Below are 26,536 nucleotides of genomic sequence, written 5' to 3'. Positions count from 1 at the left end.
CGACGTTTTGTGTTTCTTTTTTAAATATCTATGGTTTGCATAGACAACACGTGAGCTGTCAGTTGCGTTTTGTTATTCTATTTATAACAAATGAACTGATGTTTAATTATGTTTTTTTTTGATGAAAATTACTGTTTAATACTTATAGAACAAGACATATCCAAACACAAAAAGATTTTCTGTTTGGATATGTCTTGTCCAAATTAGTTAGTATGATTTGAAGGCCTGATTTGATGACTTCAAATCAGGCCTTCAAATCTTCAATCTTCAAATCTCGGGTAGAATAATAATAATAATTTCCAATCATTATAAAAATAGAATATACAGCTTAGTTTTGTTCTATACATTTTTTTCTTGTTATCCTATATATCCTATAAGCTACCTTCAGTACCATTGATCGGAACCCTTTCACAGGTAAAGGCCTTCCTCAAGCTTTCTCCAACTATCTCTGTCCATGGCATCCTTTCTTCATTCGTTTCCTGTTACCGCTTCTATTTCTTCTATTTCTTCTATGCATTTTCTTCTTCCCCTTGGTCCATTCCCTTCTCTGGTGTATGAGTGATTACTCCGCTGAATTACGGCATCAGGAATTAGGTGTATTACCGCATAGGCTATTCCTAATGCACCTACGATGTGCACTTTACCTATTAAGCCTGCCTTTTAACTAATAGAATTTTTAATCAAGCTGGCTGGAGAGTAATGCGATTGCACAATGTCGCAAAGGCAAATTAAAATCTGTTTTACTGAAGTATAAACCTAATCGAATATGTTAAGGCTGGTGGAAGTCATACTTAGCGCTAAGCGATGTAATGACATCAATAAAATTAATTTAAGCTCATTTCTAGTAAAATTATCATTAGGTAAACACAAACTATACAAAGAACTCAGTTTTGTATCACGCAGCCCGGACATACAACGACCAATATTTAAGTCTTGACTTGTTTAAGCTATCACGGAATATGGTTAAGAAGTATTAAGAATATCCAAAGCGCAAAATCACCTTCACGTACATACCCTCACCATCACACATCACAGCCAAATTAGATATTACTTAGTTAAATGTATACTTAGTTTTTTAGAAAATATCAAAAAGATTAGTCGACATCACAGGAGGCCGAAGAGCTGGCAGCTTCCGCGTAGAAAGAATTAGTCTAGCAATTCAAAGGGGGAACGCTGCCAGTATCTTCGGAACCTTGCTAAAGGGACTCCTTTTAATAATATATTTAAATTATTATATTTTAAGGTTAGTTCTTTTTTTGTATTTATTACATATAAAGTACATATTTGTGAAACATTGATTGTTCAGTTAAATGTATTGAATAATTTTTATTGTTTTTAATGTTTTTTTGTAAATATTATGTATTCCATCTTTAGCTATATTTTTAGTGTAATTGTTTGTTATTATAATTGTTAGCTGTAGGATTACGAAATACATAAATAAGTTTCGTCTCAGAATGAATGTCAAATAATTATTGTGACTAACGGGAACCTTAGTTCGAGTCGTTTGTATCTTACCCTTGTCGTGTAAAATCATATTTATAATATAACTTTGAGTTTTAAAGTATTTACTTACATTTTTCATACTTCTACTTTCATTTAAAAAACAACTGTGGCGCTACAACCTTTTTAGATTCTGTAGGTATCTGTTTCATGATCATTTGTCAATCTATAAGGTAAGTAGGTGATCAGTCTCCTGTGTCTGAAACATGAAATGCACATAGACAGAAAGTCCATTGGTGGCTCGTTGGTGGATCGAACCTACGACTTAGGAATGAGAGTCGCTGAAGGCACTAGGCCAACACTGCTCTTATTTCATTTCCAGTCTAAGTCTGTTATCGTTATAGTCTGTCTCTTTTCATCTTAAATTAAACACAGTTCGACAGAACGAGACATGAAACTCATACCTACAATTTAGTCATAGGCTGTAAAAACTGTAAACAATAAGGTCATTGACCTATGTTGAATAAGGCAATGTGAACTATTTGAATAGATTTGATGATCATTTCTTTACATTAAACAAATTTTTGTTTAGTACAATACTTTATTAACAGACAATGTACGCTAGACTAATGAAACAAATACATAGACTTGCACCGATATTTGAAAATAGAATAAAATATTTGTGAAAAGCACAGACTATACAATAGAGCTTGTCAGCGGTCCACATAACGATACATTCTATATTTAAACCTAGTTTAGTTTTATAATATCTGTACTGTATAAAATACATAAAACCTCTTTAGTTCAAAACAAGCTCGCAACGTGTAGAACATACATTATACTTTTAAAATAAAACTTAAAGCGCCGCTAAAAAGGCGCGCAATGTCTGTGGTTACAATAAATCAATGTGTAAGTGCAAAAAGAACACTGTTTTCGTACCACAGTATCTGGCCAGAGACACTGGACTCGACAGATTTACGCGAAGGAATATCTTTGGTAAAGCATAGTGTGCATGTTTGGCGAAGTACAATTTCAGCGACACACTGTATACCGTAATCGCAGTAGATTATTTTTGTATCACTTAACATTAGGTGAGCCTGCGCAATTGCCGCCTATATTTAAAAAAAAAACAATTTAAAAAGTTAAACGTGGATCATTTGTAAGTAACGCGATCTAAATTACGGAATTTCGAATCCACAGAGGTTTTACTACGTATCTTTGTATGACTTTGAGGCTGAGACTTTGAACTGTCAAATACATGCGCACACACACACATTCGAACACACGTAAACACAACAACATTCACGTAAACTTAATGTATAAGAATTGCGCCTGATTAGTTGTAACACTAAAAATTGTTTTCTCAAAAAAATGTTTTAAACATGTATTAATAATTGTTATCTATTGTGGGACTGTGGTGTGGGCGATAGATGAATTTTCTCACAACCTATTTGTCTTAAATATAGTTTTTATTATTATGAGAATACTCCTACAACGCGGTTCGTATAACGCGAAGCTAATCTACCGTGTTATGGGAGGAAATACATCTTGAATTTGTTGATCGCTCCCGCAATAAGTAAGTTGTAACAGCACTGGCTCGTACAAGAGCAAATACTTAACCGAAACGAAATTTATTCTTATCAACGCAATGTATTTTCATTAGAAAGCATTCTAAAGGAACAATAACACTAGATAGTGTCATTCTATGTTCTATTACATTGTTTACATTGTTTATGTCTGGTCCAAGTAACTGATGCTGTGGAATCGCTTTCTAATCGGTTTTATTAGCAACACTCAATATTGTCTCCGTTAGTCTATATTATTAAAAAATGTTTTATATATTATTTTATATTAAAGAAAAGCTGTGTAAAAAGGCTTACTATAAAGTCAACGATTATCTAGTTGATAAAAGGGCCTGGGACTAGTGCTAGACAGGCTACTTCTAATTAATTTGCGATATTTGTTTTAAAATAAGTGTTGTTTGATGATTTGCTATTTTAAAAGAGTACCGAGAGTTTTTTACGCCGGCTTTTTCTCTCGGCCTACACCCTCTGTCTTCTTTGCCGATGAGTAGGGATGCCTACAAATTCAAATTTAATGACGTACAATAAGTGATACATGTATCTTATGTTCCATAATAAACATGGTTTATTTTTATATATTAAATGAAATGTCTCATAATATAAAATTTATAAATTTTAATTATAAATCGTAGTTTATTTAATGAATACGAATTTTACTGATTATTTTATTCATCTAATGAATATATATATAATTCTATACATAAAAACATAGTATATAGAGTTATATTTAAAATAATTTATGGTTAATATTTTTGTAGTCCCAATTTAGGTTCTAATGCTGATAATTAACGTTTATATATTGATTAAAGCCAAATTATAAACAAAAATTTGTTATTATACATAAAAGTTTATACTAGCAGTACCCTGGTTTCAATAGCGTCATAAGTTTGACACGGAGTATTTATTGCCAGTTCTCGTCCGTTCAACGGCCTTGATTTAAGAATGTGCAGAAGAAGCATTATTTCTGTGAACGTCCATTGACCGCTGATATTGTGTTTATTTATTTATTTCGCAATCTTACAGCTTACAAAAATTATATATAATACAAACAATTACACTGAGAATATAGCCAGAGATGGAATACATAATATTTAACTACAAAAAGGTTTAAAAGTATACAAAAATATATTATTCAATACATTTAAGTGGTACCTAATTTACTCATATAAATAAAATTTTAATTTTGACGTTGTATCTGAATATTATGGAGTTATAATACTCTTAAGTTATTAATTGAAATTACACAAATGTGTAGTGTAATTTTGAGTCAACTTAAAAAGCTATAATATAAACAGTTACATACAACAGGGATCCATCTTTGTGAGAGGCTGTTGCCTATAGAAGTTCTGTAGTAAAAAGCTAGAAAAATGCTGCGAGGAACGTTTAGAGGTATTTTTACTGATGTACATAAAAATAAGTTTAAGTTTGTGCAGTATTATGTGATGGATGTTATTACACATGGAGGTTGACTCGGTGTTAATGGGAGTGAAAGTAGAATTAAAAAAAAAACTAGGTAAGGGTATATTTACAATTACTATTAGTAATTACTAAGGCTAGGAAAATTGATTAGTGTAAAAAAAATCCTCCATTTTCGAAGGATTGATAAATATTTTTTGTGTAAGGTTAATCGACTTATCTAGACTTATTTCGACTATGTATTTGCGTGTTGTTCCCACGAGAATGTAAGTGCGTGCTCCTATTGTGCGTAGTGCCTCCTGCTGATAGAGGACAAATCTTTGTTTTTAATTTATTTTATTATTATTTATTACTCAATGTGGAATGCGTCATGTGGAACATGGTGTAATATGGTGTAATGGTTGGATCTCCTTACAAACGTTGTGTAAAACAAAAAACTTGGCGATTAAAAAGAGTGGCGGAGAGTTTATTACCAGTTCTTCTCTTCCGTTCCACGCCCTGGATTTGAGAACTGGGAGTAAATGTAAAATTACATATATTTCTTTCTTTTTTGACGTTCATAAGTGTACATTGTGTTACCTATATGAATAAATGATTTTGACTTTGACATCAAGAAAAGAGCGTACCGATTCTTATAGGCCGGCAACGCACTCGCGAGCCTTCTGGCAATGTGAGTGTCTATGCACGGCGGTATCACTTAACATCAGATGAGCCTCCGGCTTGTTAGCCTCCAGTTACATAAAATAATCATTTACTCAACGCAACTTTTCTAGGTTGTCCAGGGCGGCTTTCGTCCGATCGAGATAATTAGGGTATCAAAAGTCGATGTATATATTCGCAATCTCTTCTTAATTTTTTTTAATTGAGGAGGCTAACGGGCAGGAGGCTCACCTGATGTTAAGTCATACCGCCGCCCATGGACACTCTCAATGCCAGAGGGCTCGCAAGTGCGTTGCCGGCCTTTTAAGAATTGGTACGCTCTATTCTTGAAGGACTTAAGTCGAATTGGTTCGGAAATACTTCAGTGGGCAGCTGGTTCAACATAGTTACATGTACTTAGCAACAAATGTTAAACGTTTAGAACAGTTTAATGCAAAATAAAGTTGCGGACTAAGAATACAATATAAACTGGGACATTTTAATTGCATGGATTGTAATACCAATTGTGGCGGGACATTGCGAGGCATTGCAAAACAAATAAGATTTTAAAACTGCATGTGCAACGTCGACATTGTCTTTTTACTGTCTGCTCGAGACAGTTTAAGCCTATTGAATATAAAACTATTTGTAGCAGACACACGAGGACATATTTTTTATATTTATTTCATATAGGCAATAGCAGTGTTAATCATTCTGAGTGTTGTAGTTCAGCAATTCACTAGGCTCCATAGTGAAGCAATCAGCATGTCAAAGACACAATGTCATCTTGAGCGCTGTCAAAAATGTCAAACCTCAAACAGAAAAAATCACAGATCTTTAAACTATTAGACTGACTTTCTAAAATACGAGCCATCATTTCAATTAATTCTTTAGTTTCATATAGATAATCTGTCGCAAATACATCTAACTAAGGTTAGACAAATGAATCGTTTAAAAGGGATTTAACTATAAAGCTTTTCTAACGGCCAAAATTAATAATGTATCCTCAATCTATGATTATAACCAATCTTGGACTGATTCATATCTAAAGACCGATCTCCAATCTGCATGCCAATAAACATTTCTGCTATCCGATTGTTTATTTGACAAAAGATTGACAGCAATCTTTTGCGTGATCCTTGCCTCTCGACCGCGTTTCGTTCAATGCAATATGTTGTGTTCAAGCATACCAAAAGTTCGTGTTTTTGGAACGAAATAAAATAAGTAAGACTTAGGGTCTGTTTCACAATGTATGGATAAAGTAGCAATTAGCTATGCAACGTTTTGTTTATTTTTTTGTTACCAACAAACAAAGTTACAAAATTCTATAGAAAAACATAGAACCTTAACCTTTTTGCTGGTCATTTAATATTACTTGTAACGAAACGGGCTGTCATTTTCATATGGTATTATTGTTTGTTAGGTTATTGAGTATTTTAGTACATATTATTACAAATATAAATTTTCTCTGAGTAGTTTGTGTATGTTGTTTTTGTGATTCGAGGTTGGTTCTTTAACTTAAAAAAATGTCTACGCAAAAACGTGAAAGAAGCGTCAATTTCAGCCGGGAAGACGTTGACCTTCTAACTTCGCTTGTTGCTGACCATAAAAATATATTAGAAAATAAAAAGAGTGACTCAGTCACCTGGCAGGAGAAAGAGCAGTGCTGGAAGACGCTGGAGGCGCTGTTTAATAGCACAAGTGGGGTAAACTTTCGCAGTGCTAAAGCTTAAAGAGGGCTACAAGAAAAAGGTCTGCCTTGATACATGCTGAAACATATCGTACAGGAGGTGGCCCTAGTGCTGCTACTCCTCTTACCCCCTATCGAGGAAAAAGTCAAAGACATGATATTGTTGTCTGTCGAAGGAAATGAAAGTCAATTGAAAGGAAGAGCTTCTAAATAAGAGAAAGCAATGGGCATTTAAAGATGAAGAAAGAGAGCATAAAAGAGAATTCTGGGCCATAGAAAAAAATATATTGTTAAATAAATTAGAAAAATAATAGATTTTGTGCCTGGAGCGAGGATGTATTGTATTAAAAATTTGTATTTTTATTTAAATAAAAGCATTGAATTTTTATTTAATTTATCTCAAAAATGTTGTAATTTATAAAATATTATAGTAATAAAGCAAAATAATCACTTATAAGATTACTTCGCAAACTTGCATTTCCCACGTTGTCAATTGCGCTTTGATCAATATCATCAGCTTGTTCATCTACTTGTTGCAGTAGTTCAAAATGTTCATCTCGCATATCAATAGCAATATTGTGCAACACTGCACATGCCACTATCACGGCTTGTACACGAGATACTTGAAGCGAAACCTTTTTTGACAAACCGATTATGGGGAACCGATTTTTTCCAAACACCATATTATGTCCTTTCCACCACATTTCTGCTTCGTATTTGAGATTCGTTATAAAGATGTTCTGCTGGAGTCTTGAGGTTTTGCAGTGGAGTTAGTAGGTAGTATCTATAGTAACAAATATTTTTGGTTGTAGCTAATATTTAAATTTTTTTACAAAAGTTGATGAAAAGATGAAACCTGCAAGAAGTCATATATGATAGACATCACTTTGTGTAAAAGTGTCTCCAAAGCTTCTTTTGTTAACCTAAATCTAAATGTGAATTCGGCTTCATTCAGGCTCTGGATATAATAAAATCTTGTCTTCTTATGTCTTCTCACAGAAGTACGTTGTCTTCTTCCAGCTTCAGAATTACTATCCCAATCGGATAATTGCATTTAAACTTCCAAATCACTATCACTAGAACTGGAAGATGACGAAGATGAATAAATTTTCCCAATGAATATTAAGTTAGGTCGCAATCCCAAACCCAAATCATACCAGTTTCACCGATAGCAATCCGAGATTGATTTGGCCAATCGAAGCAACAGTCAAAATGGACAGAAAGGTTGTTGGCATGAGTAAACATTCATTTTCATACAGAGGGCAATCTTCAATCTCTTATCCGCCCTCTGAACGATTGGTTGAATAATTAGATAGGTATCTCAGTCCATGTATTGAATATTGGCATGCTTTTCTTTAGAAATGGATTGAATTGTCAGTCTATGACAGCTAAAATTGGATTGATATTGCATATTGGTTTTGGCCGTAAGACTGTGCTGTTTGTTGATATTTGGTACTCGAGTTTGAAGTTGTTACATAGTACTACATACAAATTTGCTTGAATAATGATATACAGCTGACTCGGCAAAAGTTATTAAAAATTGTTTATAGTTAATATTTTTCTATTCCCAATCTATTAAGGCTGAAAATTACGTTTATATAAGAGCAGGCACATAAGGACAGTTTGTTTTATTATTTATTACACTTCAGTTCAAGAAATTATTATTATTACTAGCGGACCCTACAGACGTTGTCCTGCATGCTATTTCAAGTGATTAGGATATTAAGCAAAGTATGAAAGTACCGACTGCAGCGCCATCTGCCGGGCTGATTTGTGAATCTAAACCATTCCCAGATCCCCTTGAACACACACAAAAAATTTCATCAAAATCGGTCCAGTCGTTTGAGAGAAGTTCAGTGACATACACACTCACAGAAGAATTATATATATTAAGATGTAGATAAACACATACAGCTTAATAAGCCGATGCGCGCGTATTTGCAGATTTGGAGAAATTATCCAACCTGTTTTTAAAAGAGTTCAAAGAGGGTGTTTTAATTACACTTTCCGGAAACCTATTCAGCCACTTGTAAATGCGGGAATTTGCATATAGTGGTCTTCAGTTATGAAGAAATGTGTGTTCTCACCTAAAATAAAGATCATATGTAGACAATGAAACACAACAATATCAGTGAGATCAGATACTTAGATTAGGTACTTGATGTATGACGCACGCGCACAAAAAAACCGATGCATCTAGGTTTTGTCATTTTTTTAAATATAATAAACGTTATATTACACAACCCGTAAAAGTTACAGTATTAAATGTATTAGAATACCTGCCCTGCGATTCTGTAACTCACTTTTGGAACTCACACAGCGGTTTTCGCATCGGCGGTCGCTCTCAAATCAGTCGTGAAGCAGTCATTTTATGATTTGGCATTCTGATAAATAATAAACTACAAGCTCCCACCTTTTCAGAATGCCAAATCATAAAATGACTGCTTCACGACTGATTTGAGAGCGACCGCCGATGCGAAAACCGCTGTGTGAGTTCCAAAAGTGAGTTACAGAATCGCAGGGCTGTAGTTAACGAATGGCGCATTATTATAAATGATTTCTACCTAAATGCGAGGCATAGAATGCGATGGTTTCCTTCTGTCAGGAAATACTCCAGGAGCCCGCTGAAAGAGATTTCGTAGAATTTTTGAGAGACGGAAGGGGAGAGAAGAATGTTCGTCCATCTCCTGACTTCTATGTAGTCCACACTTTGTCGATGCCATATGGCTAGCCGCACGCCCAGTAGAATGCAAAAGCGAGGAGGGGCTCTTTGATGCGGTCGGGTTGGTTATTACACAAAATACTTTATTATTATTACGTGGTCTAATAATAATAAGGCTTTTTTTTATAGAACAGGGGGCAAACGAGCAGGAGGCTCACCTGAATCTGATATTCAGTGATATGCCCATGGACACTCACATTTCCAGAGGGCTCGCTAGTGCGTTGCCGTCCTTAAACTTTTAACGGTACTATGAATAAAATGTGAAAGAAAATACATTTTGGCAAATTTAGATAAATTAAATTAATAAAAAAGGTTGTTTCGATTCTCTAGGGGCAGATAGACGCAGCTGCCTATATCTGCCCCCGATTGAACTATGACGTAACATGTTGCTCGACAATAAATAATTTGTATCGGCTCACTTGTTGCGGTGTTCATCGTCCGATGTTATCTGCATAATGCGGTTTCCGCGCCAACTTCACATTACTAGATTTGCATTTTAAACAAATCCGTTATAAATTTACTGCCCAATTATTATATTTCAAACAAAGCCCATTATTTACACAAGGCCGCGTATTTTGCATGAATTAATATTTGTATTGAAATTGAAACTTTTTGAAATTGTATTCTGCGATTTTGAATGCGAAATGTCATCTTCGTTCGCTCTAGTTCGTGCGGTATTTAATAAAATGTGAAAACGATTTCGGAAAATGTATCGCAGATATTTTGTATCTGTCGTGAAATCTATGAAGTGTATTTTGCGTAGGCTTGTTTAGTCGTAAAGACTGATCTAATTCCCTGCTACTATTACGTAATGAAAACCTCCGCAATTAACACGTACGATGAAAGAAAAAAATCATGTTTTATTCAGCATAACATTTAAGGTGACTTCAGTCACAATAAAACGAGTATTTTTTGTTCATTACCATTTTCAACCTAAATTAGGAATTATTTTTCACTTTTTAGTTTGATGTGCTTTAAAAGCGTGTTTTATAGTTTTTTTAAACTATATTTATGATTAATTTAGTCCTGATCACTGTTTACATATGTTTTAACTGGTTTGTTTTGTTCCTTTAGTTTTGTCTAAATAACTATATGTCTTATGTATTTTTGCACTTCTTGCTTACCTTACTCGAAAACGATAAGGGCGCCAGTTGCCCTCCTTTTCCTTTAATTATGTCAACTGTAATATATTTCTGTATACAACGGTATGTAGCTGTAACTGTATTAAGAGTATTTTTAAGTACTGGTAGCTAATCCGCTGTTTTGCTAGTAATATATATTACATGTAACATTTATAATTACCATAATTGTCAAATATTTTAGAAAAAAAAATAGCTTTTAACATATACTATAGATATATCATCTTCGGAACCTTGGTTAAAGTTTTAAATAATATATTTTAGTTATATTGTAAGGTTAGTTATTGTTTTTTTTATTAAATAACTTTGTCAGAATCATTTTTTTACAATAATTATTCTGATCTAATTTATATATGTTACTATAGATATAGGATTATCTATGATGTGGCGAACTTTAATAAATAAATAAACCCTTATGTTCAGTCGTTCTCGACTCCATCATGCATTTACCCATAAATGTATGGGTAGGTACATAATCTACCTAAAACCAAAACAAATGACCATGAATGACAAGTGTGACATTTTTTTTATGAAGCGAAATGTATTATTTTTATAATTATCGATAAACACATATAATGAGGTAACTAATAGAATAATGACTTTAATTTCGAGTTTTTGGATAGTGAAGACGCGTTAACAAACTCTGAAGGGGGTCTGGTTAACTTTAATAAGTTTAAGTGGTCGGTAGGGGCCAAGACACGAAAGGTTGCGTGTCCCGCCAATAACCACTGGTTATACCACTCCCAATTAGATTCCCATTAAATTGCATATATGCAACACGGTGGTAGAATGCAAGTATAACTGCCCGAGCTGAGCTGTATAGACCCTTAAGGTTAACAGCGAGATTAAAAAAATGTGTGTACTTATGTACTTCTTTGGCGTCATAATTTTCCTCGAGCACTTTAGAGCGACGTTTCCCTCTTCGAATTGCATTATTCTCGTCCATCTTAATAGTCACTTCCAATCGAAACGATATAATATGTACTAATCGTGATATTTTACAACAAATACTATGTTTCTTATCACATTGGAGCGGGTTTTCTCGTATAGAAATCATTATTTTGTAAATAAACACGACTCTGAAAAACACTACGCCATGACAGACAATGCAACTTGTCGATAAAACAGAGCAAGCGCCAACTAGCGGCCCAGACTGTTTTACCGACGTTTGAACAGATATTCAAGGTGTCGGTTTTTTGTGACTGTGTGTGCGCGCATCGTAAAAATTTACTCTCATCATTTTTCCCTAATGCGCCAAAAGAAGTATAATTTCAACAAAAAAAATTGTAATTGAGACAATTATCTGTGAACAGGACAGATACACAGTTTGTCTGCAACATATTGTGTATTAAAACCTAAACATCACAACCAAATATACAGTATTTACAATTTTCTTAAGCTACATAGTAAGAATATAAATAATTAAAAAAATAAATTTTAAACAAATTTAAAAAGTATGGTTTCTGTGGCAGTGTACCTTTAACGCTGGCAGCAATCGCTGTATTGCGATACTTATTCGTTGAGTGAGGAAAGCGCTAGCTCTGGGGTCACCGGTACTATGTATCAGGTTTTAATTCTTATTTTATGTTTCTATATTATACTAGCTGACCCGGCAAACGTTGTTTTGCTATGTACCTATATTATTTCTAGGAAACATTTTTTAGTTCAATAAAAATATCTATCTACTATAATAAAAAATAGGGGTTAATCGTAGAGGGGTGAAAATTTAGGGTTGTATGTATTTTTGAATGGCACATTATAAAAAAATTAAAATTTCGTCCAAAAAATAAAAATAAATTTTTGGGGTGGACAACCCTCATCACTTAGGAGTATGAAAAATAGATAGTAGCCGATTCTCAGACCTACTGAATATGCATATAAAATTTGATAAAAATCGGTCGAGCCGTTTCGGAGGAGTATGCTAACTAACATTGTGACACGAGAATTTTTTATATGAGAAGATGTACTTTCCATTAAGATCATTATAATTTAAATCCCTCAGATATGTAATTCTCAAATGTTTAATATTGTTTTTGACGTTTAAAGTCTTTACTATCCTGCAGTTAATTCACTAATTCTATAACGATTTTTTTTCTTTTCAGATCACATCAGAGAGTTCGCGTGCGGGACGTTGTTCTACCGTTCCTTATACATTAATGAAGAAAGAAACACACTTTATGTTGGTGCTATGTAAGTATTTATGAGTCGTGTCTATCGCTTATCGCGACCATTTTTAACACATTTTTAAGGTTATTTATTAAAGTAACTCCAAAACGAATGATTTGATGGTATGTTCTATATTTAAAAACTGATATTTTTTCTTCAGAAAAAATAAGAAAAAAGTAAAAGTGTAATAGGTGAACTTTTGAATAAAAACATAAAGTTGTTTACACGTATTAAAAAATTATAAAACTTGATTCAGAAGGGTTATTCTGTAAAATCGAACGATTTCCAACGATAGCTTACCAGGTTGACACAAACGAAGTTCCAGTTATATCTAAACAAAATTTACTACTTATGTAGCACTGATGTTACGAACTTGGTATTAAATTCGATATGGTATAGGTTTTGAAGTTGTAGGGTAAACCTGCAATCCGAAATAGATAGCTTTCATATTGCAATCGTTATAATTTCACATCAAAGACTCGTGGGAAATTAATGTCTTAAACGAATCTTTAAATTAACTTCGTTTCCCGATAATATAACTTTTTAATACAAATTAAAATAGATATTTTGATAACGTGCATCATTTTTCCTACATAAGAACTCTAACTACATTTATTCAAATAAAAAAAAACCTTCGATTTCCGGTTAAACAAAACATTTTTGGAGTTCGTAGGCATTGTCTGTGAGATTATTACTGGACTTCAAATAGGTACTATTATTATATGGAGTAATAATGTTATGTTAAAACTCAAACTCAAAATATCTTTATTCATGTAAGTAAGCAAGTACACTTATGAATTGTCAGAAAGAAGTTAAATTAATTGTAAATTTACATTTACTACCAGTTCGCAAGTCAAGGGCGTAGAGCGGGTAAGAAGAACTGGCAAGAAACTTTCCGCCACTCTTTTTAATCGCCAAGTATTGTCATACAAATTGTTTGAACTGGGGCTAAGCAATCCCAAGGATTAGGATCATTTAAGTATTCCTCATATTTATAAAAAGCTTTATTGATCAATTTACGTTTAGCGAGAACTTTGAGTTTATTTAGTGATAATTCTCGATTTATGCTATACCTCGCGGTTTCAGTCGTCTTTATATGAAATGCGCCTGCATATGCCTATTAAACGTTCTAAAAAAGTCCAGTAACTTTATTTGGGTTTAATCAGTATTACCTTTTTTATACTTAAATTTGGTCAATATTTGTGAAGCTATTTATAATATAAATGATCCAAATAAATACGGAATTTAAATTTGACTTAAAGTTGACGTCATTTTGTTTTAATAAATACCTTAGATATCATAGATTTAAAATAACTACACAACAAAATTTGTAGATGAGTGCCTTACATTTATGATTATGGTCTAATATATACTAAAATCGCCTATCATCAATTATAGTTAGACGACTGTCATTTTACAAAGGCATTTTTACAGAGAACACTTTAATATTACGTTTTTTAATCTATGGTATTCATGTAATCGTAAAATATTAGATCTGCAATCGACTGCGAACTGACAGAGGTATTTTATTTGTCATTTGCAGATCTATATTTTATCTATATAATGTTTTGTGCTCATAGCTATTGACTGTTGTGATCTGTGCATTCCTGTAAGTTGTTAGAACCTTTTAACTCGAAGTTGTAACTTCATTTATTATTTTGTTTGTTATATTTACATAGTACATAAATTGAACATACAAGTGTTGTACCACATGTATGTAGGAGTTAAAAATTTAAGTTGACAAGTCAACAAGAGCTGTCTTAATAGAGACAACCCGAAGAACAAAATGTACGAACGAAAAGAAAACAATAGGGACCTCATAGCCTAGCGGTCTTAATAAGTGGCAGCTAGGTGAGGGGTACCGGGTTCGATTCCCGGTTCGAGGGCAAGTATTAATTTTAATTTTTTCTCGGCCTTTGGGAGGGTTGTGCGGTACCGGGCGAGTGCCTAAACCGTACATGGAGGACACGGTCGAGTTTCTAAAGACAAACACGAATTATAAAAAAATCCTATACTTGACGCTGGCTAATGCACAAATCGTGCCAGAGAAAAAAGAAAAAAAGAAAAGAAAACAATTATTTTTAAACAATTACTTTAGATGAATTAAGACTTAGATAATTTAAGTGAAGATAAATAATTTTCCTTTTGTAAGGTCTCTTCAATATTTGTGTAATACTTTGCTATGGTTTAAGGTAATTGATATTTGTTGTTTCAGGGATCGAATATTTAAGTTAAATTTGACAGATATAAGTCAATCACATTGTGAGGTAAGTTTTACTAATTTTGAATTGAGTTAGGTGTTTAGTTGTATGCTCTTTAATTAAAAAACAGTTGCGCGTCAACCCTTGGTCGGCGTCAGAATTCTGTATCTATTTCGTGATCATTTGCTGTCTAAAAGGCAAGTAGAATCATTCTGTGCCTAAAACGTAGACTTTTTGTGTCTAAGGCTTGCCGGTTTTCTCACGATGTTCTTCACCGTACTAGCGATATTAAATGCGCAATTAGAGAGTCCATTGGTGCATAGACCTGATACGAACGCACGACCGTGGTTGAGAGTCGCTCAAGCTACTAAGCCAATGTATTTGTATAGATATAAAAACAGTGTTCTTTATATACAAGTATTAATTTAAAAAAATGTTTAACAAAAAATTTGTATTATATTGTACGGAAAAAACGTTGCTAGAGATTTAGTGACGGGACCATGACTTCCGCACTTCAAAATCCTATACAATTTTAAGTCGAACCTAGCGCTTATACTCTTAGACCTTATGTTATTTTTTAGAAACCCAATTTTAAACTATCGAATGTTTTGTCACGCTCATTTAACTATAAATTAATAAGGACATCTAATAGCTATGGAAGATTGAATAACACAAGAATACACGTACTGTAACGATTTATATTATTTCAGCGAGACGCTCTATTATTAGAGGCAAGTAATGTAGCTCGCTGTGTAAGCAAAGGAAAATCAGAGCCATTTGAATGTAGAAACCACATACGAGTATTGCAGCCTCTTGGTGATGGAGAAAGGTTGTACGTGTGCGGTACAAACGCTCATAGCCCCAAAGATTGGGTGGTTTACGTAAGTATTGAGTTCGAAATTTAAAATTCGTTAGTCGTTAGAAAGGGAGCGTTCAAGTATTACGTAACGCGTTCTGGTGGGGGGGGGGTCCTTTTGTAAAACGTTACGATGCGGGGCGGGGATTGAATTACACGTTATTGTTAATATTATTTTGGACTTACTCCACATAATAGTAACTAAAGAGACACAAGGTCACGAAACGTTTTACTATACTTGAGTACTGTACTGAAAAACGTTACGGCGAGATACATGGGGGGGGGGCTCAATAATCTCCAAAAATTGCGTTACGTAATACTTGAACGCTCCCAAAGACAGTTACGTAACATTTAACTAAAATTAAACAATCTTATGTTATCATTAGCAAGATGTTTATTAGCCCGCCATTCGGGAAAAATCAGTTATGTTTATTTTCGAATTTTGAAAACTACGCGTGTGACAGATATTGTTATTGCAATAGAAACGGCATCATAGGTGTTGTAACTCTATGGTTACACAGATTAGTGAAGTGATAGGCACAGATTAGATTTTATATAAATATTTTAATACATTATTCGTTTTGAGGAATTACGTGCAATGTTTCTTTACCTGTATTGTATACTTAATAATATCCATAGTACGTCAATTACAGCTTATGTTCGTGTACATTTTAGTTTGTTTATAGGAGCCACGCCATGACACTTTTTGTGGTTATCAAACTCGTTTGGTTATGGCCGAACAAATTCTTTGTAGAATTATTTATCAAAGTGAAATATAATTCTACAGAGAAATTAAAACTACAAAATTGCTATGCGGGCTTTGTGCGTAATCTGATATTTTTTTAATTATTTTTTCTATCTATATTGGAATAGACTGTTTAAATAACTAAGCGTTATCTTTATAAAGGATGAAGTCGTCATTTAGTCTTCGATCTTTAACTTAAATTATTTCTCATCAACAGAAAACTACAACTACTACAACTTTTTAGGTCTTGGCCTCAGATTTCTGTTTCGTGATAATATTTTTTTTACTAGGCAATCAACGGTCTCCCCACAATGTTTTCATTTACCGTATTAATTGCGCACATAAAAGTCCATTGATGCACAGCCGTGATTCGAATTCACGATCTCAGGGTTGAAAGGTGCACGTTGAAGCCACTGCTCTATAGATATATAACTCTGTAGCAGTTGCACAGCCGCGTTATAAAAAACGAAAGTCTATTAGTTCATGTGCCAAATTGCATTCGGTTACTATATGAGATTATGTTCTGCACAGTTAAATCTAACGCACCTGCCCCGGCACGAATATGTGCCAGGAGTCGGACTTGGCGTGGCCAAGTGCCCCTATGACCCGGCGGACAACAGTACCGCAGTGTGGGTCAATCGGGGCAACCCTGGTGGCCTGCCAGCGCTGTACGCCGGAACGAACGCCGAGTTCACTAAAGCGGATCCGGTCATATTCCGGAACGACCTATTCGATTTACGAACGGGTCAAAAGAGGTTCAATTTTAAACGGACGTTGAAGTACGACTCGAAATGGTTGGATAGTGAGTATATATCAGATTTTAGAGTTAAAACCCGATTTTTGATGTTATACTTCTTTAGGCGCGTTATGAAAAATTGATGAGAGTGAAATTTTACGATGCGCGCGCACCGTGACACAAAATTATCAGTATGGGCGCCGAGCGTGTGCGAGCGAGATGGGAATAAGACAATCTACAAGTAAAAAGAAATAGAAAATGCGTGACGTTAGCAGCTATGCCAAGAATTTTGAATGACCATAATGACATTTGTAGTACCTTTTAAACAAATAAAGGAGTTTTAATTATTTTTTCAAAGAAATTTAGCAATGCTTTTTCACAAAGACCTATTGTTACTTAGATAAAAGGTTATGAAACCTACCTAGTTATTAAATTGAAGTAATAATATAATAAAATAATAATTATTATTAATATTAATTAATAATTGAATAATTTACTGAAAATTAAATATTGTTAAATTATTAACGCTAAATATTTATTATTAATTATTTAATATTTAAAAAAAATAAAGAAAGCCAAAGAAGTATAACTTCTTACGCGCGTACATAAGTACACGTTTTTTGGGTTGATATCAAGGCGAATGCTGGGTCACAGCTAATAAAGCTTCACAGTAATTACGCCATCGCTTTGTAGTACACGTTAGGACATTTAGAACACGATTGCCTATCTAAATTTCCAATTTATTTCAGAAACCAATTTTGTGGGATCGTTCGATGTTGGGGAGTATGTTTTGTTCTTTTTTCGGGAAACCGCCGTTGAGTTCATGAACTGTGGCAAAGCTGTTTACTCTCGAGTGGCGAGGGTGTGCAAACAAGACACTGGTGGCAAGCATATACTGAGCCAGAATTGGGCCACTTATTTGAAAGCCAGACTGAACTGCAGCATACCTGGAGAGTTTCCCTTCTACTTTGATGAGATACGTAAGTTTGAACTACAAAAATATAACTTTTAAAATTCGCTGAAGGAGTTTACAGCTTTGCTCGAACGCTACATTGTTTTAAATTGAATTTTCTTATTGCTATAAAAGCAACTTACTATGTATCAGTGCTAAAGGATTTGTTACGCGACTGTACTGTTAATACTTACAGTACGTATTTATTATTTTAAATAAACGTTTATAAGTATTTATTTGTTGCGGATATCGCCGTATTTTCAGCAATTCCATGGAGACTTGGTGTGCTAATTATTTGCTATTATTCCTACAAAATTATGTAATTACATAAACATTTATTCGCGAGTTTCATAAGTAGATGTGTGTACAAGTTACACGTGTTATTAAATATGTGTCCGTGTTTCGTCAAAATCGGCGTAGTTTTGAAAACTATTATTTGTAATGTTTTTATTATGTTTAGTATAATTTTTGTTCACCGTAATTGTCATATATTTTGCAATAAATTGTAACATACTGTTGAAAATTTATTAAACATGATGTGGTGTATTTAATAAATAAGTAGTTTTTGGCTCATCACATCATCATCACACGTATTTGGCTCGCAAATACGTTGCCGGCCTTTGAAAACGGTTTAATTTTTCAAAAAAAAAATTATATTTTGTTCTACATCTACATTTTATTTATTTATTTTAAGCCTTATCTTATTTCCTAATACAAAAATATCTAACTATCTCATGTGTTAGTGAATATCTTTTACAGTTAGTAAGTTAGTATCAGGAACCCTCTCCAAGGCTTGCCATCTTTCTCTATCCCGAGCTATTTGGACCCAGTGTGGACCCGCGATTTTTGATGTCATCATCCCATCGAGCGTCTGTCTCTGTATCGTTTGCCTGGTGGGCCACTCCATGTAGTTACTGTTTTCGTCCAACTGTGAGGCGCGCTACATGACCCGCCCACTTCCACTTCAATTTTTTTTCTCCTCACATCTACATATGTAACATCATTCCTTAAAAGTATGCTTAGTCCAAAAATACCTTTTTCTAGAAAGCGTATATCAGATGCCGGGTGATAGCAGTAAATTCTACGCGGCGTTCACAACCGGCGCAAGCGACGGTCTTGTTGGATCAGCCATCTGCACATTTACGATGGAAGACATACAGGAAGCTTTCGCTGGAAGGTTCAAAGAACAGGTAATCCTAAACTGTTAAGTGGCCTGCAGTATTTGTCACAATATTTACGGCCGGCGGCAATGTTGGGGGTTGGGATAAATTGTTAAGATATTTAAAGGGATAATTATTTATTTGGTGTGTTACTAGTGGGGTGAGATGAGATTGGAATAAGAGCGCCCGACACGAGGTCTGAATGCGAACTAACTTAAGTGAATATAATAAGATATAATGAAAATGAACACACAAGCAAATCATATTGCATGGTGTCATTTACATTGCAAATACCTGTACGGTTGTAAATCGTACAAACTCCATCAAAACCTCAGAAGTTTCTTGGGCACTTCGCAGTCTTCACTAAGCGACCTCACTGCTCCGAGGATTTCTGTTCGTTGGGAAACCACAGCCACTCATTCCTGGACTACGTGGGTGACTGATTCTTCTGCGCTTTAGCAGTGCACAAGAGACTGTCTGTCGCGCCTAGGACACAGAGATGTTTATTAATGAGATAAATACATGTTATATACTCCTTCCTCTGCTTTGCTCGCAACGGCAATAGCAGCGTCACGATATGGCCTCTTCCACAGGAGTAATTGTAATTGAAAGTAAATATATAGTAATTCCTTCGCAGGCCACATCAAGCTCGGCGTGGTTGCCTGTTCTCCGTGCCCGTGTACCCGAACCACGTCCAGGCACGTGTGTCAACAATACCGAGGCGTTGCCCGATAACGTGCTCAATTTTATCAGGTATCTCCCTCGTTACTGCCTTATCTGTGGAATTTATTAATAGGGATTTCGGAGTCGTGCATATTTCTTATTTATAAAAGCTTGCCAACGCTCGGCATACTGATACATTGATAAAAGAAAAATTCAATAAAATTTTTAATGTGTCAAGCACTTACAAACAAACATAGCATATAAGAAATAATCAAAAGAAATTAAGCAAAACAATAATATAATTTAAATAAACATTAGACGAAAATCGCTCTTAAAGTGTGAGCTCGCCATTTATTTATGAAATTAGTTGAGGAGTGATATTTTTTTTTCATTATATGAAATTAATGTCGAGATTAACTATAAATAAGATATCCTTTAATGTTTATATAAAGCCGCTATGTCGTAAGAATATATTGTTTACTTAAATTAAACAAGTAATTTTATGACATTTCGATCGTGAATTTATTAGAATAGATATTTTAAGAAACGTAATAAATTATATAAACCAACGGAATAGTAATATAATGTATAATTATTTAGTGGTAAAAAACCCACAATGACTTGGCCTACGAGAAAAGAGTCTTCCGCTACTCCCTATTCTGTTCCAATCACCTGACCGTTCTTCTGGAATCACTTATTACAAGGCGCCCATTTCACGCAGCGACTTTTTTGTAATTAATATTTTTTTTAATTACAACAATGTATAGTATGTATTTTCGTCTTTTCACGTTAGTAATTTCCTTATTAATAAAAATTAAACCGAAATGGACTAAAAAGTATTACAAAAGCATATTGCTATATAAATAAGATTTATATTCTAGTCTGGCCATAAATACGTTTACATAAAAACTTATCTTATTTTTCAACTTTTTAATTATTTTGAATTTGGAACACGTGTAATATTTCAAAAATTCTCTCGATTTTTTCATTTGTAACAGAACTTATGGCTGGACTAGTTGCAATATCAAGATCTTACTAAGATAATGAATGAATATATGCTTAAATCATTTAAATTGCAAATTACTAAAGAAATTCATTATCAGAAATTTACTTTCAAAGCGAAACCAAATAGCTAGTCTAATCTTAACGTATATGACACGAGATTTGGCGCGTGTGTTCCCGTAATTGGGTCACCGCGAATCACACGCCCGACTTTAATTGACAGCCACTGAATTAGTTCGATTTATTGCTTTTCTAATGAATTAATCGCATTGAGGCGTCCCTGACTTACTTGACTTAATGTACCCCTAGATGGGGCAGAGAGCGTGCACAGTGAATCTCCATTCCCAATATAAAAATCCGTTCGGTGGATTGTTGCGTACACGGGGACATTTTACAATGTCGATAATGAATTTGTCACCAGGTCTCACCCCCTAATGGACTCTGCCGTGAGACACGAGGGTGATGCTCCAGCTTTCTACAAGCGAGATCTCGTCCTGACTACACTGGTAGTGGATCGGCAGACAGTTGACATGCTAGCCCAGGATATCACGTATACTGTGTTCTATGCGGGAACTAGTAAGTAGCAAAACTTTGAGACACGACGAACTCTACTAACAGACTGAACTGTAGTGTTTCATGGTTTCCATTTTTAATACATAACTACGGTGTCAACCATGTTATACAATTTGGACTTGTCTAAGTTTTCTTGTCAATAATTTGTTACAAGTGAATTTGCCCAGTCTGTCTTTCAAAAGTTGTGAATTGCCAAAAGAAGAACCTGCGAGCAAATGACTTCCAGTTTTCAATAGAAATAATAAGGTCAACGCCACAGATTATCCGGAATTCCAATTTAGCTCTCATAACTACGTATTTGTATACTGCCTTATCTAACTTGGGGCCAAGGGACCTAAGGGTAAAATCAAAATCCAAACCAATTTGGACATACGGCAGCCATACTTATGTGTCTTGTAAAGAATAATGTTTCTTGTATTTTTGGATAAAACTTTTAATTGTATGTGTATTTTTTTTAAATAAACAAATAATACATAGTACCTATTCTTACAAATTCTGTAAGAATCAGTAGTCGTACAATATTTACTACTATGTTTATGTCTTTAAACGTTCTCTTAGACTGTTTCTTTAAAATGTTGCTTATTTGTACTTTATATACCTTTAATATCGTCTTATTCTTTTTTTTATTTTAACATGATCGGTACAGAAACAGAACAGAATGGAGTACTACAAACTAAACAACATTTGTAAAACTGAAGTCCAATTACACAGCATTAAAGTGGCATCAACAATACTTTACACATTATTATATACAGTATACATAATACATATATTAAATTTAATAACATAAAATAGAAGTCTTATATTAGCTAAAAAATCTTAAGATTACATAATCTCACTTAGTAAAAGATTTACTTCACGTGGTTCTGAGAGCACAATAGTGTATAACTTCTTATTTGGTTGGCTTTAAACGGACATTGTTTAAAGAGTTGAATGAACGCGATTCGATAAATTTCGATAAAGTCTGAATGGCAAAACCTAAGGTTGGAAATTTTCTAAATTTAATTCAGGGAGTACAATTTTATTTTGAACCATAGTAATGTGAGCCGTGCTTGCCAAGTGGCTTCAGCGTGCGACTCTCATCCCTGAGGTCGTAGCTTCGATCCCCGGCTGTGCACCAATGGGCTTTCTTGTGCGCATTTACATTCACTCGAAGACATCGTGAAGAAACCGGCTTGCCTAAGACCCAAAAACTCGACGGCGTGCGTCAGGAGGCTGATCACCTACTTGCCGATTAGATTAACAAATGATCATGAAACAGATACAGAAATCTGAGGCCCGGACCTAAAAAAGTTGTAGCGCCACTGATATATTTTTTTATAGCGATGTGAGCAATAATCTTTTTTACATCAATGAACCCGGAATGTACCGGGGAAAATAAAATCTAAATATCCGGTACGCATTGTATATAAAACAATTTTTTTTTAAATAACCATAAGTTTTTTAAACAGTGTAAAATATGTATACCTCTGAACTCTTAGAATTAAATAGTTTTTGAACATTTTTCTTATGTCGAATCCTTGTTTAAATATATTGAGACACAAGATGGCTAATATGTATGATTGAGGCATTGGTAGTAAATAAAATAAAAAAAATTTTAAGCGTTGTGACGGTAAATGCCACTCCACCACCACCTCTTCCTTATCTAGAATAGAGAATATAGAATCACTCTCTACAGGCGTGTACCTCTGATGATGATAAACTCTGTATTCATACTAGATTATTGTTAAGGTGCTGGTGAAGTGTATAAGATCGTTCAGTGGGCTGGAGGCGGATCCCGCGTGGCAGATATATGGCGAGCAGCGGGCGATGAACCCGTCCGTGCGCTTGCGCTGTCGAGGCTCACCCATGCCCTCTATTTGGCTACAGACAACAGATTACGTCAGCTACCTTTACATGCGTGTGCGCATCGGTATGTATACTTGCTTATTTACTAGCTTTATATCGGCCTTGGCCCATTTATGAACCATTAACACTAGTAGTACAAGCAAATAAGTTTTCTGACTTGACTTTGACTAAAGCAGAAGGCTCACCTGATGTTACGTGATACCGCCGCCCATGGACACTCACATTGCGAGAAGGCTCTCAAATGCGTTGCCGGCCTTTCAAGAATTGGTAAAACTGTCATTTAAACGTCAATGTCAATGAGTGACTTATTATTTAGGTAACAGGTACAAAACGAAAAGAAAGTACATTATTTTATTTAACTACTATCCACAGCCTTTAGTTCAGATAATATTTATATTTTTTAATTAAAAATATAGCCGAAACGGATTACATATACGAAGAACATTATGTAATAAAGTCAATGTACTAATCATTTGATTGTTGAGGTGTGTGTGGGAATGTGCAATGTGTGTAAGTGTGTGTGCGTACGTTTTTAGGTTAGGTTAGGAACTTAAAAGCCATCGGATTTGCCTATTTGATTCGAAAAATATGCGTTTAATAATAAAAATTACAATAGATCTAGTTTGACTATCACTTGGCGTTCTAGTGACGGCGCCACCTACTCATAAAGACAATAACACTAATAACACGCTTTAAAGACCACTTAACTAAAATTACATTCAAAATTATATCCTTATTTAAAAATCAACTTATACTTAACTGGCCGTATAGGAGTGTCTTAAGTCACAGTTAAATACAAAATGGTTTAAAATAGGCAGTTTATTTGACGATTAGAGCAATCCAATAATGTTTTTAGACGCCTTATAAATAAAAATAAAAAATAGAGGTTTAGAACATAAATTTGTCTGAGTATAACAAAAATTGAAATGGATGTCTATGGGCTGCGATGTCTACCCTTTTTGGCATTTTGGCTATTGTCTACTATAAAAAAAAATAACAGTATTCATAATTATTTTTTATACGTTATATAGACTAATAAATAATGTGAAATGGTTTTAATTGATAGTTTAAAAATCAAGAACACAGTACGGAATACAATCTTAAAACCATAAATTCTACGTAAATGTTTTGTTCGATTCGCTACAATGACTTCTTACTTAATCAACCTTCAGAATAAATGTATGCAAGTAATTTAAAACATATTGTTGTCCGACAGTTAAAATTTGCAGTTTTCATCTCGATCTAGACAAAGATTCTCAAATAGTGTGTTTATGAATCATTGTGTTTGTGATGAGTAATATGGACATAGCTTTCTGTATGGGAATTGGAAAGTGTATTCAGTAATTTACTGTATTTAATGTGTTATGTTTACGCAACTAAGCCCGCATCAACACAACGTCCGTGGTACGACCACAACGGAGCGTTTTTAAGGCACTTTTTGCCGCGCACCACAACTGTGGAACCAGGTGCCCACTGAAGTATTTCCGAACCAATTCGACGTAGGGTCGAATGAGAAAGGTCGAAAAGGTCAAGAAAAGAGTACTAATTCTTAAAAGGCCGTTAACCTTCTGGCATTGCGACTGTTCATGGGAGGAAGTATCACTTAACATCAGATGAGCCTCCTGCCCGTTCTCCTCCTGTTCTATATTCAAAAATTATTCTTTTTTTAAATTTTGAAATAAATAAATATAACCATATACGAGTAAGTGTTTAATATGCAGTAACTGTAAGATTCTAAAAGTGATAGAATGTTTGAAATCGGTACAGTAGTTTTTGAGTTCATTCGTTACAAACGAAAAAGAAAGAAATACACAAGACTAAACGTTGTTTATTTATTTAATTTTTTTTAACTCTTCCGACTTTTCGCGTGAAAAGTATGTCTAAACGGAAAACTTAATTATTAATAACAAAGTTAAACGGTTGCCTTATCAATCAATCCCTTCCAGGCAATGATATATGTTGTGTTTTTAATTAATTTTAGACAATATATGTAAACTTTAATTATCTAATTAAATTAATATAAATCCGGATTATATATAACTAGTAGACTCGGCCAAGCGTTGCTGTGGCTAAGATTTTTGTTATATTACATAGTAGTAAACTATTCAAGATAAAACGCAGGACAACGCAGGACACCAATCCACCATGCTTTGTTGGTGGTTATGCCATTAAATTGTAGCTTATGTGAAACGTTGGTAATTATTTTGATAAGGATCAATACCTAGGTACGAATAAAGAGCCTTTTCTAGCGGTGGTATTTTAATAAAAAAAAATAATAAAAGGACGCTTATTGTGACGTAACTATAAAAGATAGAGACATGCTGACATTTTTTATAGATAGTGGTGTGTCCTGAAAAATTGTGATATATCATTTTGTACTATCATTAATAGTTTTCACAGCGCACACGATTGAAGGAAGTGTTTTGTTTATTTTTTTACACCTTGGGTTAGATTATTCAAGTTTTAGTAAGCATCCCTAATTTTTTTTAAATAAAACATAGCCTATGTCACTCGGGAATAGTGTAGCTTGCCAACGGTGAAAGAATTTTTGAAATCGGTCCAGTAGTTTCGGAGCCTATTCATTTCAAACAAACAAAAAATCAAACCTTTCCTCTTTATAATATTAGTATAGATATTTATTATAAATTCAATTCCTCCTTCACAATAGGTATGACAGCTGTGTGCGCTGCGTCCTAGATCCGTACTGCGGTTGGGATAAAGAGGTTGGAGCCTGTCGGTCCTACACTCCAGGATTACTTCACGACGCTACAAATTCCACCCCATCTATTTGCGAAGCCAGCGCTCCACTGAAGACGGTCAGAGCTGGTTATGGACAGAGCGTGCATCTCGCCGCGTTTGCCAAGACGCCGCAAGTTTTGACAGATCAAATCGTCGCCTGGTACCATCATTCCAGAGAGAGGGGCAGATATAAAATCAGTTATAAGTGAGTATTCAAATACTACTTGCAAAAATAGAAACATTGTGGAATCGATGCCCGTGGTCCA

General features: G+C 34.3%; 1 protein-coding gene across 1 annotated transcript in view; it reads left to right on the top strand.

Moving 5' to 3' along the window:
- LOC125061612 (semaphorin-2A-like) overlaps window positions 1–26,536 on the top strand; it is a 93,816-nt gene that overhangs the window by 62,011 nt on the left and 5,269 nt on the right. The window contains exons 2-11 of the mRNA XM_047667121.1: window positions 12,732–12,819; window positions 15,011–15,062; window positions 15,707–15,877; window positions 17,129–17,399; window positions 18,083–18,313; window positions 19,330–19,475; window positions 20,083–20,198; window positions 21,532–21,686; window positions 23,415–23,595; window positions 26,200–26,475. Coding sequence (XP_047523077.1) covers window positions 12,732–12,819; window positions 15,011–15,062; window positions 15,707–15,877; window positions 17,129–17,399; window positions 18,083–18,313; window positions 19,330–19,475; window positions 20,083–20,198; window positions 21,532–21,686; window positions 23,415–23,595; window positions 26,200–26,475 — 1,687 coding nt within the window. The remainder of the gene's footprint in view (window positions 1–12,731; window positions 12,820–15,010; window positions 15,063–15,706; window positions 15,878–17,128; window positions 17,400–18,082; window positions 18,314–19,329; window positions 19,476–20,082; window positions 20,199–21,531; window positions 21,687–23,414; window positions 23,596–26,199; window positions 26,476–26,536) is intronic.

This window comes from Pieris napi, chromosome 23 (genome assembly GCF_905475465.1).
Source record: "Pieris napi chromosome 23, ilPieNapi1.2, whole genome shotgun sequence".
Classification (NCBI taxonomy): domain Eukaryota; kingdom Metazoa; phylum Arthropoda; class Insecta; order Lepidoptera; family Pieridae; genus Pieris; species Pieris napi.
This window is presented reverse-complemented; position numbering and strand designations above follow the sequence as displayed.